Source organism: Gobio gobio, assembly GCF_949357685.1.
Source record: "Gobio gobio genome assembly, chromosome: 17".
In the NCBI taxonomy this organism is placed as follows: Eukaryota; Metazoa; Chordata; class Actinopteri; order Cypriniformes; family Gobionidae; genus Gobio; species Gobio gobio.
Window position 1 is genome coordinate 7,805,089 of NC_137110.1, and position 13,961 is coordinate 7,819,049.

Genomic DNA, 13,961 nt, shown 5'->3' on the forward strand with positions numbered 1-13,961 from the left:
ATGCCGGGCGGTGGTCCAGTTGCGACGTTCTCAGTCTGGGACTATGTGGTGTTTGCCGGCTTGATCCTCTTCGCTGCGGGCATCGGCTTGTTCCAAGCCATCCGTGGACGCAAGGAGGCCAGCAGTGAAGAGTTTCTACTGGGTGGCCGTCAGATGACCGCAGTGCCTGTGGCTTTGTCCCTGACGGCTAGTTTCATGTCAGGTATCACTGTTATTGGGACCCCTGCAGAGGCGTACATGTACGGCACACCGTTCTGGCTCTTTGTCTTCTCTTATGCCATCATGTCCATCATCAGCGCTGAAATCTTCGTGCCTCTGTTTTACCGCCTGGGCATCACCAGCACATACGAGGTAAGAGGGCGACACTGGGAACAATGGGTTTGCATGAGGACAGAGAACTGGAAATGGCCTGCGCTTGATAAAGAATCAATAGATGGAAATGAAATGAGGACGAGAGGATGGGAGGATTAAAAGGAATGTCAGGATAGTTTATTGACAGATTTATCACCTCTGACATTGTATTGGATTTTATATTTTCATAGTGACAAGTGGTTTATTGTATAATCCAAAGTGCAAAAGCTATTCTTGGTCACTGTTCATGTGAAAAAGACTAGTTGAAATGAATACAAAAATGTAAAATAAGTCAAAATGCATACATTTTTAGTTAGACGAGTGTATTTCGACTAACTTAACTAAAGGGTTCAGACGATGCGACTTATCAGCGCACAATTCTTAACCTTTAAAACAACAATGATGTTAATCGGAGAAAAACGGTCTGTAATCGTTCATCGTACAATCTGAGTTTTGTGTAATGATGTAAATGATAGAATGTAAATTTGTGATTTCGTTTGCTAATAATTAATTGAATTGGTCACTTGTTTTTGCAGTACTTGGAAATGCGTTTCAACAAGCTCATACGAGTGATTGGAACCAGCATGTATATTGCTCAAACTGTAAGTTGTATTTTAGCTTCTTGCATGACTTTATACATAACCAAACATGGGCCTAATGAGCGGTTGTGCCATCGTGTGACGCTTTGGAAAAACACTGTCTGTTGTGTACATGCCTTTTCCACGTCATAAGTGTTGAATAAACTGAATAGATTTTTGTTCAATCATCTAATGGGTGGTGTTATCTCTCATAGGCTTTATACACAGGCATGGTTATCTACGCCCCAGCACTTGCACTTAATCAGAGTAAGTAAAAAACATCTTTCATTTATTAATGTCAAAAAGCATTTAACAAAGCCTGCAAGAAGAAATGTACACATGTAGATTAAATCAAATAATGCTGGCATGTAAATGCATAAGGGTGAATCTTCAATTAGAGAAATGTTTCTATCACCGGACGCTTTTAGAGAAAGAAATGCTTACAGAAATTGTTATTTAGCTTTTATGTAAAATTAAAAATAAATGTAATAACCAAAAATATTTGTCCTCAATAAAGCAATACATTACCAACTATCATTCACATTGATAGTCAAAAGTGTCCCCAATTGATGAAACACCCATACACCTGAAATTAAGATGCGTTCTGGTCGATCTGATCACAAGTAGACGGAGGAGAGACAGTCTCGTTCACACCTGGTGTTTTAATCCGTCTCTTTTGTCCACTTCATTTCTTCGAGGGGAGGGTGACGGGTCTATGTTTGCAGGTAAATGTGTGGGCTTTTCAGATCTTTCAATCAAATGGACAAATTAAGCTTGCACAATTTACGTATGAATGACCGGAGACGATGGAAAAACATACAGAGTGCAAGCAAGGCCATGCCGAACACTGTGAGTGTGTGTTAGAAATCAGGAATGGTGAGAGAACATTGTGCTTGGTGCGTTTTTCATCTTCAAACCAAACTTGGGTCTCCAGCCGACAGTTTATATCTCGTCTTGTTAGCACACTATGCATTAGGTCAGTAGGCAGAGAGTAGGCGACTTTTCTGGCTGTTTGAATGCATTCGATAAATGAGTGTCTACACTATGGCCCCGTTTACACCTGGTTTGCATTTTGGTCAATCGGATCAGAAGTGGATGACGCTAAATTCAGGTGTTAAAGGGTTAGTTCACCCAAAAATTAAAATTAGCCCATGGTTTACTCACCCTAAAGTCATCCGAGCTGTATATGACATTCTTATTTCAGACGAATAAAATCTGAGTTAAATAAAAAATGTTCTGGCTAATCCAAGCATTATAATAGCAGTAATAGTTGCTCTGTTTTTGAAGTCCATAAAAAATGCATCTGTCCGTCAAATAACGTGCTCCACGCAGCTCGGGGGTGTTAATAAAGGCCTTCTGAAGCGAATCGATGCGTTGATGTTAGAAAAATATCCATATTCAAACATTTTTTAATTTTTTTTCTATGGCTCTGCATCAGCCGTCCCCGCGCCATCACTTCCGGCGAATAAGGTCAAAATACCGGCCCGATCATAGATATATACATAGATTCCTCATTAGTGCCTGCGCGGATCTGTCGAATGAGGCATCTATGTATTTATATATTTGATCGCGCCAGTATTTTAACTTTATTTGCCGGAAGTTATGGCGCTGGGAATACTAGATGACATTCGTCTGATAAGTGGTAAAAAAATAACATAAATACTGTTCGGTTTCTCTCAGAAACCGATAGTTTCTTGTCTTAAGACATCAATGTGTCGCCACGAGCCGCATGGTTTAATAAGGATTCGTATGTCTATGTGTTTTTACTCTCATTGCTCTCCTACTGTAAAATATCCCAATTGACATGGATTATACGACTATCACACTGCAACGGTTGGAGTTAAAAATCTTCATTTGTGTTCTCCTGAAGAAACAAAGACACCTCCTACATCTTGGATGCCCTGGGGGTAAGCAGATAAACATAAAAATTTCGTTTTTGGGTGAACTATCCCTTAACGGGGTCTAAAACCTTTTGAGCTTATCTACTTGCGGCCACTTCCAGAAGTAGTTAAAAACGTATTCGACCGGATTGCTTTCGTAGTGTAAACACTCATGTGGTCGAATGCGTTTGAACTGCCACAAAAGACTGGCTACTCTCCGCCTACTGACCTAATGCATACACATTACGGGAAGTGCACTAGCCAGATGGGATTTAAACTTTGTCGGCTGAAGACCCAAGTTTGATTTGAAGCATAGACTGTAAAAAAATATGGATGTAGCGTCACCCATAGGATTCTGAAGAGTAGTTTTGAAGTGTAAAGTAGGGTTGAGCTGGCTGTGGCCATCTTAGCAGCGTGTCACTCCTGGATAACAGAAAATGGGCAAAGAGGCGGGACGTGGGTGGAGCTGAGGTGACGCGATGACTCAACAGACAGCAGATAAATGGCTATCCACCTGTCACTCAAAGTGGCCATGCCCTTAATTGACCGTTCACAAAGACCCACCCCCTTTAGTTACTGTTGCTATGTCCGACAAGCCATGGCGCTCTCACACCACACACATGTTCTCACATAGAGAAAATACATCGCGGAGCAAAGAGGACACTGACAACACGCCGAGTAACAGAGCAAGTTACTTTTGATATGAAACAAAGTCTCAACTTTGAAATTGTAATTTAAAAAAAAAGAAATTTAAACAATTAATACCGTTTTGTGGCTCTTTAATGTGTCGTGATGGCTGTAGCGCCTCCTCAGTTAATGCTGCGCATGAACCGATTATCTCTTCCTTCTAGTTCATTGATAAGCATGAAACAAACATGAATGAACACTAAAATAAATGTTGTTTCAACCGCGGAAAGACGTCAGTACACACTGTTTCTCCAAGTTCAAGTCCACCGACGTTAATCTACTAACTCTCCTGACTGCTTTGTTGGACAAAAACGGCAGATTCGGCGATGCGATTGGTCAGATCGCCTGTCAATCAAACTTGCAGTGAAGGGTGAATTATGCAGAACTTTAAGGCTTTATAAAATGTAAACGAATGAGTTTAAAAAAAATTCACCCCCTTCACAGTTGTCATGAAGGGCAAAATTAGCCGTATAGACCAAAACCACAATTTATACCAGGCTGTAAACATGTTTTTTTCTGCTGTAAAGTTGGGCATTTTAACATGGGGCTCAATGAGATTCTGCTCCTTCTGGAGCCTGTCCCTAGTGGCCAGTCCATGAATTGCAGTTTAAGTCACTTCCGTATTGGCTTCAAGAGAAACTGGGGGAGGTTGCTGCTTGGTTTGAAGATGAAAAACGTATCAAGCACAATGTTCTTTCACCATTACTGATTTCTAACACACACTCAAAGCGTTCGGCGAGGTCTTGTTGCTGTCAGAGCAGAAACTAAAGGTGCTCTCCGTCATTTTCCATCGTCTCTGGGCACGTTCATTATTGTGCAAGCTTATTTTGTCCATTGTTGTTTGTCCAGATTGAAAGGTGTGAGATAAAACATTAATTTACCCCCCCCCCCCCCCCCCACACACACACTTCTTAAAGAAATCAGGACAGAAGTGGTTGAAAGTGGACAAAGGAGATGGATTTAAACACCAGGTGTAAATGGGTATGTGCCTCTCTCGTCTACTTGTGATCCGATCGACCAGAACGCATCTTAATACCAGGTGTAAACAGGGGCGAAGTGGTCAAAAGTGCAAGCACAAAACATTTTAGACCCTGTTTACACCTGTATTTAGCGTCATCTACTTGTGATCCAATCGACCAAAACGCAGGTGTAAACAGGGCCACAAACAAACACATTAATGTCTATAAATAAGCTCTTGTGTTGCAGTCACAGGTCTGGATCTGTGGGGAGTGCTAGTGGCAACAGGGGCCGTCTGCATCATCTACTGCACCCTGGTCAGTAACATCCTTCAGTTTAATCACAAGTTCACAAACTGTTTGCGATTGCAACCCATACACCCCTAACTCATTTGCTAGTTTTGCATGAACTTCCGTACATGGTTCTAAGAAGAACATCGTTTTCAATGCACAAAAGGTTATTTGCAGTGAAAGTGCTCTTTAGATTACTAAATGTTCTTCGCAGTAAGAAGATGAAAAATTGTTATTTTTAGAATTGTCCACCGGAAGATTATTTGGAGAATCATAAATGATTCTTATATTGCATTGATTGTTGTGAAAACCAGCTTAAAAAAAATAAAAAAAAATAAAAAATAGTGTAAATCACCAACACATTTTTTTATAGGCCTATTGTAGGCTATATCAAATATACTGTATATCAGTGTCCTTTACACTTAATTTTCCTGGTTAAATAAACATTAAATAAAAAAGAGAGACCCAATACAATTCTATTTTGTATTTTGCTATAGCTGTGTACATTTCTATTTATTAAAACCAAGAATAAATGTAATCAAGTTAGTGTTTTTACGCATTTTTACGTTTATTCCAAAATAACTAAAGGCAGTAACGATTTAAACAATGTACATTATGTGTAAACTAACGTTCAGATTTTATTTTTAATCGTTTTTTTAATAGTCAACTAATTTTCAGCAGTCATCAATCTTGTACACACTGGTCACAGACACGAAGATTTAATTTAATTTCCCCAAGCTAATCGATAAAAACCCCCACAGTCATTTCAGGTTTGCTTTTGATGTAACATAAAGCGGTGAAATGGCTGAGTTGTTTACTTACTTCTTCAAAGTCATCCATCATTCAGTGCGACGGGAACGCGCACGAGAACAATAGGCGGGGTTTATCGCACGAACCAATCACATCCAATCATAGCGCGCTTGGCTTGAGACGGTGCCTCCTCTCACGAGACTCTCTGTCACGCTGTAACTTCACCTGCAGGTGTCGCTGTTGGACACTGTTACTACATAAAAACGAGTGACTTTTACACGGTTTAATGCCATTTTGTAATATTCGTTCATTTTATTTAATTCAGTTTTTTGGAGCCTCCTCGGAGGAAATGCCCCTGTGATTTTTATGTGTTGCACTTGGTCTTCAGGTGCTCATCTAAACGATGGTGTGCACAAACGGGCATCCTGATGCATTGCTTATGAAATTCTATGCGAATTTGCTTTTGTTAACAGGGCGGGCTGAAGGCAGTGATATGGACAGATGTGTTCCAGATGATCATCATGTTGGGTGGGTTTGTGGCGGTCATCGCTCGTGGGGCTGTCCTGCAGGGGGGACTCGGGAAGATCTGGAATGACAGCTACTATGGAGGACGTTTGGAAACATTCAGGTAAAGAAATCTGGTTTAGAAAACTAGCTCACATACATACACTACTAATATATGTATAGTTTTGTTCAGGTTCAAGGATGCATTAAATAGGTCAAAAGTGACAGTAAAGACATTTATAACGTTACAAAAGTTAAAAAAAATCTATTCATCTCATCAAAAAATTTAATGTATCACGGTTTCCACAAAAATATTAAGCAGCACAACTGTTTTTAATACTGATAATAATAAGAAATGTTTCTTGATCACCAAATCAGCATATGACACTGTAGGGCTGCTAAAACAAAATCTGCTTTGCCATTATAGAAAAAACAAGGAACATTTCATGTTATATTCACCATTGTCCATGTACAAGGGCATTATATTTGAGTGAATTTATCTGACACCATTAGGATCGACCTATATGGATTTTTTAGTGCCGATGCCGCTACCGTTTTTTTTTCATCAGCCTTTACAGGCTCCCGATTTTCTTGAGTTGATACTGCTTTTGCTTCCTCAATATACATCATAAAAATGACACAATGATCATGATGATAACAATTTTTACAAGTCTCAATTTAAAAAAAAGGAACATTTATTGAACTAAAAAAAACTATATTTAACAAATAGTAAAACAAGTGAGGTAGAACAAGGAAAAAAAGAATTCAGTGGTGAAAATAAATATTTAAGCATAAATAAAATAATGGCACTATTGCACACAGTAGCAACAAGCAAGCAGCATAATAAAGTGCACACTGACTGTACTATACCTAATTTTAAAACTATTTACAACCTAGTCATTTAATGCTTAGGTGCACTTAACTTAGGCCCCGTCCACACGAAGCCAGAACTTTCCCTATCCGATCTTTTTTTTTCCTCGTTTCAAGAAATATCTGCGTACACACAAGAGCATGAAAACGGCTCAAAACAATGTAGTATACATGCCAGGCCAGTATGTGGCGCTGTAATTCTGCCACAGAAATACACTAAAAACGGAGAAGAAGTGTTAACAATAAATACATTTGCTACTTACCAGATGTGTTTTATTAACGCATGCACCTACCCCAACCCTAAACCTACCCTTACAATAATGCTAATACAGTAATTAAACAACGCAGTATTGATGTGCACATGCCCAGTGCCCGTAGTTGTATCTCCTCTAGTCTTCCCCGCGCAGGACTTGGTGTGATGACATCACCGTTTCACAAAATATACGGATTGGCCGTATACACGAAACCGCAAGGGTGTCGTTTTCAGATTTATACACTTTAGGACCCGGTTTCAAAAAATAGCGGTTTCAGTCTCCCAAAGCGCTGGATCCGTGTGGACGAAACGCCAATACAATAAAACATTTATACGTATACAGTGATACGCGTCTCCGTGTGGATGGGCCCTTAATCTCTTGTAGAGCAACACCAGCGGTAATTCAGGAAAAAAATCTACCAATGCTCCACGTGAAACTTTTTCCATTGTGTCAATTCTCAATTGATTTTGATTAATATGCGCGAGGGAGGGAGAGCAAGACAGTTTGAAGACGGTGAGAGTGAGAGTGTGCGCGCGCGCGGCCGGAGGAGGGGCTCTCTCTGCTCGTTCTCTCTCAGAAATACATGCGACCTGTCATAAGCGCAACAGTCAGTCTCATCACTCACCGATCAAATAAGGCTTTAGCGGGATAAAGCATTCAGCATTTGCGTTTTCCATTTGGAGGCACAAACTTGCTTAGCTATAGTTGCAAGCACATATAGAGCAACACGTTTTCCACTTTCAAAGTGTATGGCAATATTTCAACCAAGTCAGTGGTCTGCACATGAACTGCAGTATCTCCAGGGGCACAGAGCTGCCTGTGTGGATGCCTGTCTGTAAATAATGCCGGGAAAAAAATATCGGCGAACGCAGCTGCCTTGTATCGGCCAATGCCGATACACGTAAAAAAAGCAAATATCGGTCCGATATATCGACCATTTGTTTTGAGGTTTCATCAGGACAACAACTTCTCCTTGGTCTTTAAAAATGACTGAATTATGAAATTTAGCACTCTTATGGAAATACTGTATAATAATATTTTAAATCTGACCTATTTTCCAATTGTTTGTTACAACTTAAATGTTATGGCGTTTCTAATCAAAATATGACTTTCTGTTACAAAACAGGGCACTGATCCACTGTAGAGGACACCAGGCCTTAAATCTTGTTTATCAGGCATTTTTGGGAGACAACAAGTGAATAGGGAAATAAATTACATATCAATATTCCTATAAAATATTAGATATTATTATGAAAATGTTGCCAACTATTACTCCCATTATTACACTTTACACATTAATATGCAAATTAGGTACAGTGTATAGATACATTGCATTGAATGGGAAAACCCATGTATGGCCATTTTACCCACATATTACATAAAGTGAAATGGTATATCAATTAATTCCGTTATATCTTTCATAACATAGTTGAGAATCATCTTTAAACAAAGTTTGGTTAAAAAAATCTTGAAACCTAAAAATGTATTGGTGAATGAAAAAAAAACCTCCCATTGTTTTTGCCAATACATGTCATTTTTATTTTTTAAACAACCGAGTGCTGGTGTCCACTTATGGGGGCATAGCATAACATATGAATAAAATATAATTTTTTTATTTTTTTTTATTTAGTTTCTTATGCTCTATACAATATAATAACATGAAAAAATACAAAAAAAAAAAAAAATCCATAGTGTATAGTTAGAAAGTATAGTGTAAATAAAGACAGACAGACAGACTTTCCTCTCAAATGTTTCCTCAGTTTTGATCCTGATCCTTTGAGGCGTCATAGTTTTTGGACAATCGTTGTTGGCGGCAGTCTGATGTGGGCATCCATGTACTCAATCAACCAATCACAGGTGCAACGCTACATTTCCTGTCGGACAATAACTCATGCCAAGCTGTGAGTATTCACTCAAGACATCAGACTTCACTCATGCTCCTACAGCTAATACTGCATATGTTCAGTGTGAACACGGGTGTCCTGTCAATATTTGCCCACACAGATCTCTGTATTTAAATATGGTGGGATTATGGGTCACAGTGAGTTTGGCCATGTTCTCTGGTCTCACCATGTACTCCATCTATAAAGACTGCGATCCTTTCACCAATAAAGACGTAGGAGCTCCAGACCAGGTAATACAAGTCCTAGCAGTGACCTCTTGATCTTTACTCACAATGCTTACAATTAATCTGACCAAATGAAATGTTTTCCAGCTCCTTCCTTATCTGGTGATGGACATACTAGCAGATTTCCCAGGACTGCCTGGCTTGTTTGTGGCTGCAGCTTACAGTGGAACATTAAGGTGAACAACAATTAAATGTGTGTCAGATCAGTCCATCCTGATCATTTTAGGAAAGGTTTTCTGACCTGAAACAAGGTCATTGTTAGGGGGGAACAGCCAAACAAATGTAACTGTCTAATAAAGCACACAAAGTATTACTTAAATCATCAATTAAATTTGTATTCACACACAGGGGGGTGGGGGTTGTAAAATGTGGGGACATTCCATAGGCGTAATGGTTTTTATACCGTACAAACTGTATTTTCTATCCCCTTACACTGCCCCTGCCCCTAAACCTACCCATCACAGGAACCTGCACAGTTTACTTTCTGTGAAAAAAACTCATAATGTATGATTTATAAGCATTTTTAAAAGCGAGGACATGGGTAACGTCTTCATATTTCACCCTCTTTTTCTAATACCTATGTCTTACCCATGTCATTATACACATTTGTGTCCTGATATTTCACAAAAACATGCCCACAGACACAAAATATACATATATATATCACAGTATGTGTGTATATATATATTACTAGGATAATTATAAATAACTCAAATTAATTTATATATATTTTTTCAATCACTAATTTAGTTTTCTATATAAAACTATCTGTCGTGTATAATAAAGCACACAATGTATTAAGTCATAATTGAATTTTTATTCACCATAAAAAACATTATATATATATATATTATATTTCTAGGATAATTAGAAAATAATTATAATTCATTAATATATAAAATATTTTAATGAATTATAATTTAGTATTTTTGATTTCTTTAATTATTAATTTTCATACTATATTCAGTTAGTTTTTTTTAAAAATTATACTATATATATAGTAATGATTATTTTCAATTACCAATTTAGATATACTTAATTCTTTTAATTATAGTTTTCTATATAAAACTATACTAAATATGTAATTGTTGATATACATTTAAATACATTATAAATGTTCTAGAAATTATAACTTTTTAAATTATAGACATTGTCAATAATTATATTTAATTACTGACCTCTTTTAATGAGTTTTCTCTATAAAACTTTTCAATATTTTTATTATTATATTTATTTAAAGCATAAAACATAACTTGAAATATCAGGGTGTACTTAAAACACTAAATAATAAAATGATGTCATTAGGACTCCAGCTGAAGAAAAGCATGGGATCCTCAGATTTTTAAGGCTTGATAGAACACTTGATGTGATTTTCATTGAGATCAGGTCACACATCAGACACCATTAGTTATGTGTTGTGTTTCACCAGTACGGTGTCATCGAGTATCAACGCTCTGGTGGCCGTCACAGTGGCGGACTTCATGAAGCCAGCATGGCCCTGGCTGACAGAGAAACAGCTGTCCTGGATCAACATGGGCATGAGTGAGTTTTTCAGTGCAACAGCTGTTGACAAGAAGAGGGGATGATGGAGTGACGTGTAACCCTGTGCTGCTCATCTCCAGGTGTATTCTATGGCGCTGTATGCATTGGAATGGCTGGTGTCGCCTCCTTGATGGGCAATATACTGCAGGTAAATCTCTTCTATGCACAAAGCAAATTTGAATGTAATACTGCGATAATGAGATTTCTTCACTGAATCAAAAGCACCCTCTGCTGACAACAGCCTGTAATGACATGCTGTGAATCCCTTCCTCCACAGGCGGCTCTGTCCATATTTGGTATGATCAGTGGACCTCTCTTGGGCCTTTATTTGCTCGGCATGTTCTTCCGCTGTGTGAACTCCACTGTAAGAACTTGTCCATTTTTAAACAAATAACCAAAAAGGTGCACTTTTTCCACTGATGTGATAAATCTACATTAATAACCAAAAGTATTTGCTTTTTACAGCATGCTACATCACACCGACCACTATCATATAAACAGAAAGTACCAATTGCATTTTTAACACTACACAACATTTTGTACAAATGATCTGTGTATTCCTACAGGGAGGTTTAAGTGGTTTGATTTCCGGCCTGGTTATAACGTTATGGGTGGGAATTGGAGCTCAGTTGTATCCTCCTTTACCCGAGAAGACGCTCCGCCTTCCTCTGAGTGTGCAAGAATGCATTGCACAGGACGTGAATGAAACCACCACTATGATACCATTCAGCACAGTCCTACAAACCACAACTGCACAGTTAGTGACATATATACACATACATACAACCAATACGTTTAGATTGTTTAATGTTGTTGAAAGGAGTCTCTTATGCTCACCAAGGCTGCATTAATTTGATCAAAAATACAGTAAAACCATTAATTTTAGAATGTAATTTATTCCTGTGATGGTAAAGCTGAATTTTCAGCATCATTACTCCAGTCTTCAGTGTCACATGATCCATCAGAAATCATTCTAATAAGCTGATCTTATTTAATTCTTATTACTTTTTGTGGAAACCCTTATCATTTTCAAGATTCTTAGATGAATAGAAATAAAAAACAGCACTTATTTGAAATATATTGTAACTTTATTAACATCTTTACTATTACTATTGATCAATTTAATGCATTCTTGATGAATAAAAGTATTTATTGCTTAATATAAAAAAATATATATATCCATTTCTGGAATATATACCGCTGTAACGGTCTCCTGCTGTCCTCCAGGCCAAGACCAGCTTTGGCAGACAGCTGGTATTCTCTGTCCTACCTGTACTTCTGCCCTGTAGGAATACTGGTGACCATGATCACAGGACTAATAGTTAGTGCAGTCACAGGTAAGGTGACTCTTTCTCATGTTCTTGTTGGTGAGGCAAACGCTCAAAGATTGAACCTAAACTCAGATTGTTTTAACTTTAGGTGGCTGTAAGCAGAAGAAAGCTCGACCCGAGCTCTTTATCGGAAAGTCAGATCTCATTTGCTTTGGATGCAGAAAGTCAGACTCAGAGGTGAGACCTTTCATTAGCAGTGTGACAAACACGCTACACAAATATAGAGCAGGATTAAAGATCATCATTTATATATACAACTATTAATTATGTTAAAATGAAGGCAGTTTGCAATGGACACTTTTTTATGCATTGTAAATGGAATTTTTTTTTTTTTTTTCAATTTATTGACGGACAGCTCATTTGTCTCAATGTTGAGAAAAATCATAAGTGTATGTAATCGTGAGGGTTATTATCCCTACAACGTCATACAACGATCCCTCAGAATCTAGTCAGAATTCAAATGTTGTGGGCGGGTGTTATTTTAGTTTTAGAATAAATGTGAGGATGCATTTAATCACTCGCACAAAAAATATTGATAACACTTTACAATAAGGTTCATTAGTTAACAATAACCAATAAAGAGCTGCACTTATAAAGCATTTATTTATCTTTGTTAATGTTAATTTCAACATTTACTAATGCATTATATAAATCTTGTTAACATTAGTTAATGCACTGTGAACTAACATGAACAAACCATGAACAGCTGGATTTATATGAACTAACATTAACAAAGATTAACTAATGCTGAACAGAGGTGTTGTTCATGGTTGGTTCATGTTAACTAATGCATTAACTACTACAACCTTATTGTAAAGTGTTATCAAAATATTTAGTATTCCTCAAAATGAATAAAATCAGCCAAATGCAAAATCAGAATACTATGCAAACATCCAATAATTAAATGTTAAATAAAACTAATATTTGAATGCATTTAATCTTCAGTCTTGCTGCTGACCTTCGATGATTCAGTTAAACCATATATATATATATAATTGTTAAAATATTGTAGCATTGCAAAAATATATATTTATATAAAACGTTTGGTCACACTTTAGATTAGGGTCCAATTCTCACTATTAACTAAGACTTTTGCCTCAATAAACTCCTAATTTACTGTTTATTAATAATTAGTAAGGTAAGTTAGGTATGGGGTAGGATGCTGAATATGGGCATACATGATAATGTATTAATATGTGCTTCATAAGCACTAGTAAACAGCCAATACCCTAGTAATATGCATGCTAGTTAACTTAGGCTAATAGTGAGGATTGGACCCTAAACTAAAGTGTTACCAAAAGTTTTAGAAATGTCTGTAGTAAATATATATATTTTCTAGATGCTTAGCTGTAAAATATTTCTCGCTTGTAAGCCATGAGATTCACTCTTACATGCATCATTCTGATTGTTTCATTGCTTCAGATTGAGTAAAACTGCTTTGTAAAAGACATTTATCAACTGCATTGTTTTTCTTTTTAGGTGTCAGACTTAATTGAGAAAGAGCCAAACCACATCCAGGGTCTGGACAGTCCAGTTTTCTACGACAATGAAATTGCACTGAAAGAGAAAGACCACAAGGAGAAGATCACAAAGTTTTAGATGTGAAATGTGGATATGTTGTAAATAGTAAATTATGACTGTATTTTTGTATGTTGAAATTGCTAAGTGATGATGAGAAATTCAGTTCTTTTAAACCTGCCCATAAGAGAAGCAGCAATAGCAATAGTGCCAGTAGGCTACTTTATACTCTATATGGGCAGTTCTCAGACTATATAAACATTCATTTTCATGATCAAGTTTTGAATAATTTACACAGCTATATTTAATAAAAGGTTTAAT

At 37.3% G+C, this 13,961-nt stretch overlaps 1 protein-coding gene across 1 annotated transcript; it reads left to right on the top strand.

The window, feature by feature from the left end:
• On the top strand, positions 1-13,721 carry slc5a8l (solute carrier family 5 member 8, like; the record flags this gene model as incomplete). The annotated part of the gene is made up of 15 exons (XM_079840250.1): positions 1-351; positions 888-953; positions 1,145-1,196; positions 4,703-4,770; positions 5,967-6,121; positions 8,882-9,022; positions 9,126-9,255; positions 9,337-9,425; positions 10,679-10,791; positions 10,872-10,939; positions 11,069-11,155; positions 11,358-11,548; positions 12,019-12,128; positions 12,211-12,320; positions 13,602-13,721. The coding sequence occupies 15 exons, from the start codon at positions 1-3 to the stop codon at positions 13,719-13,721; spliced, it is 1,851 nt and encodes a 616-aa protein (XP_079696376.1).
• Positions 13,722-13,961: the final 240 nt, after the last annotated feature.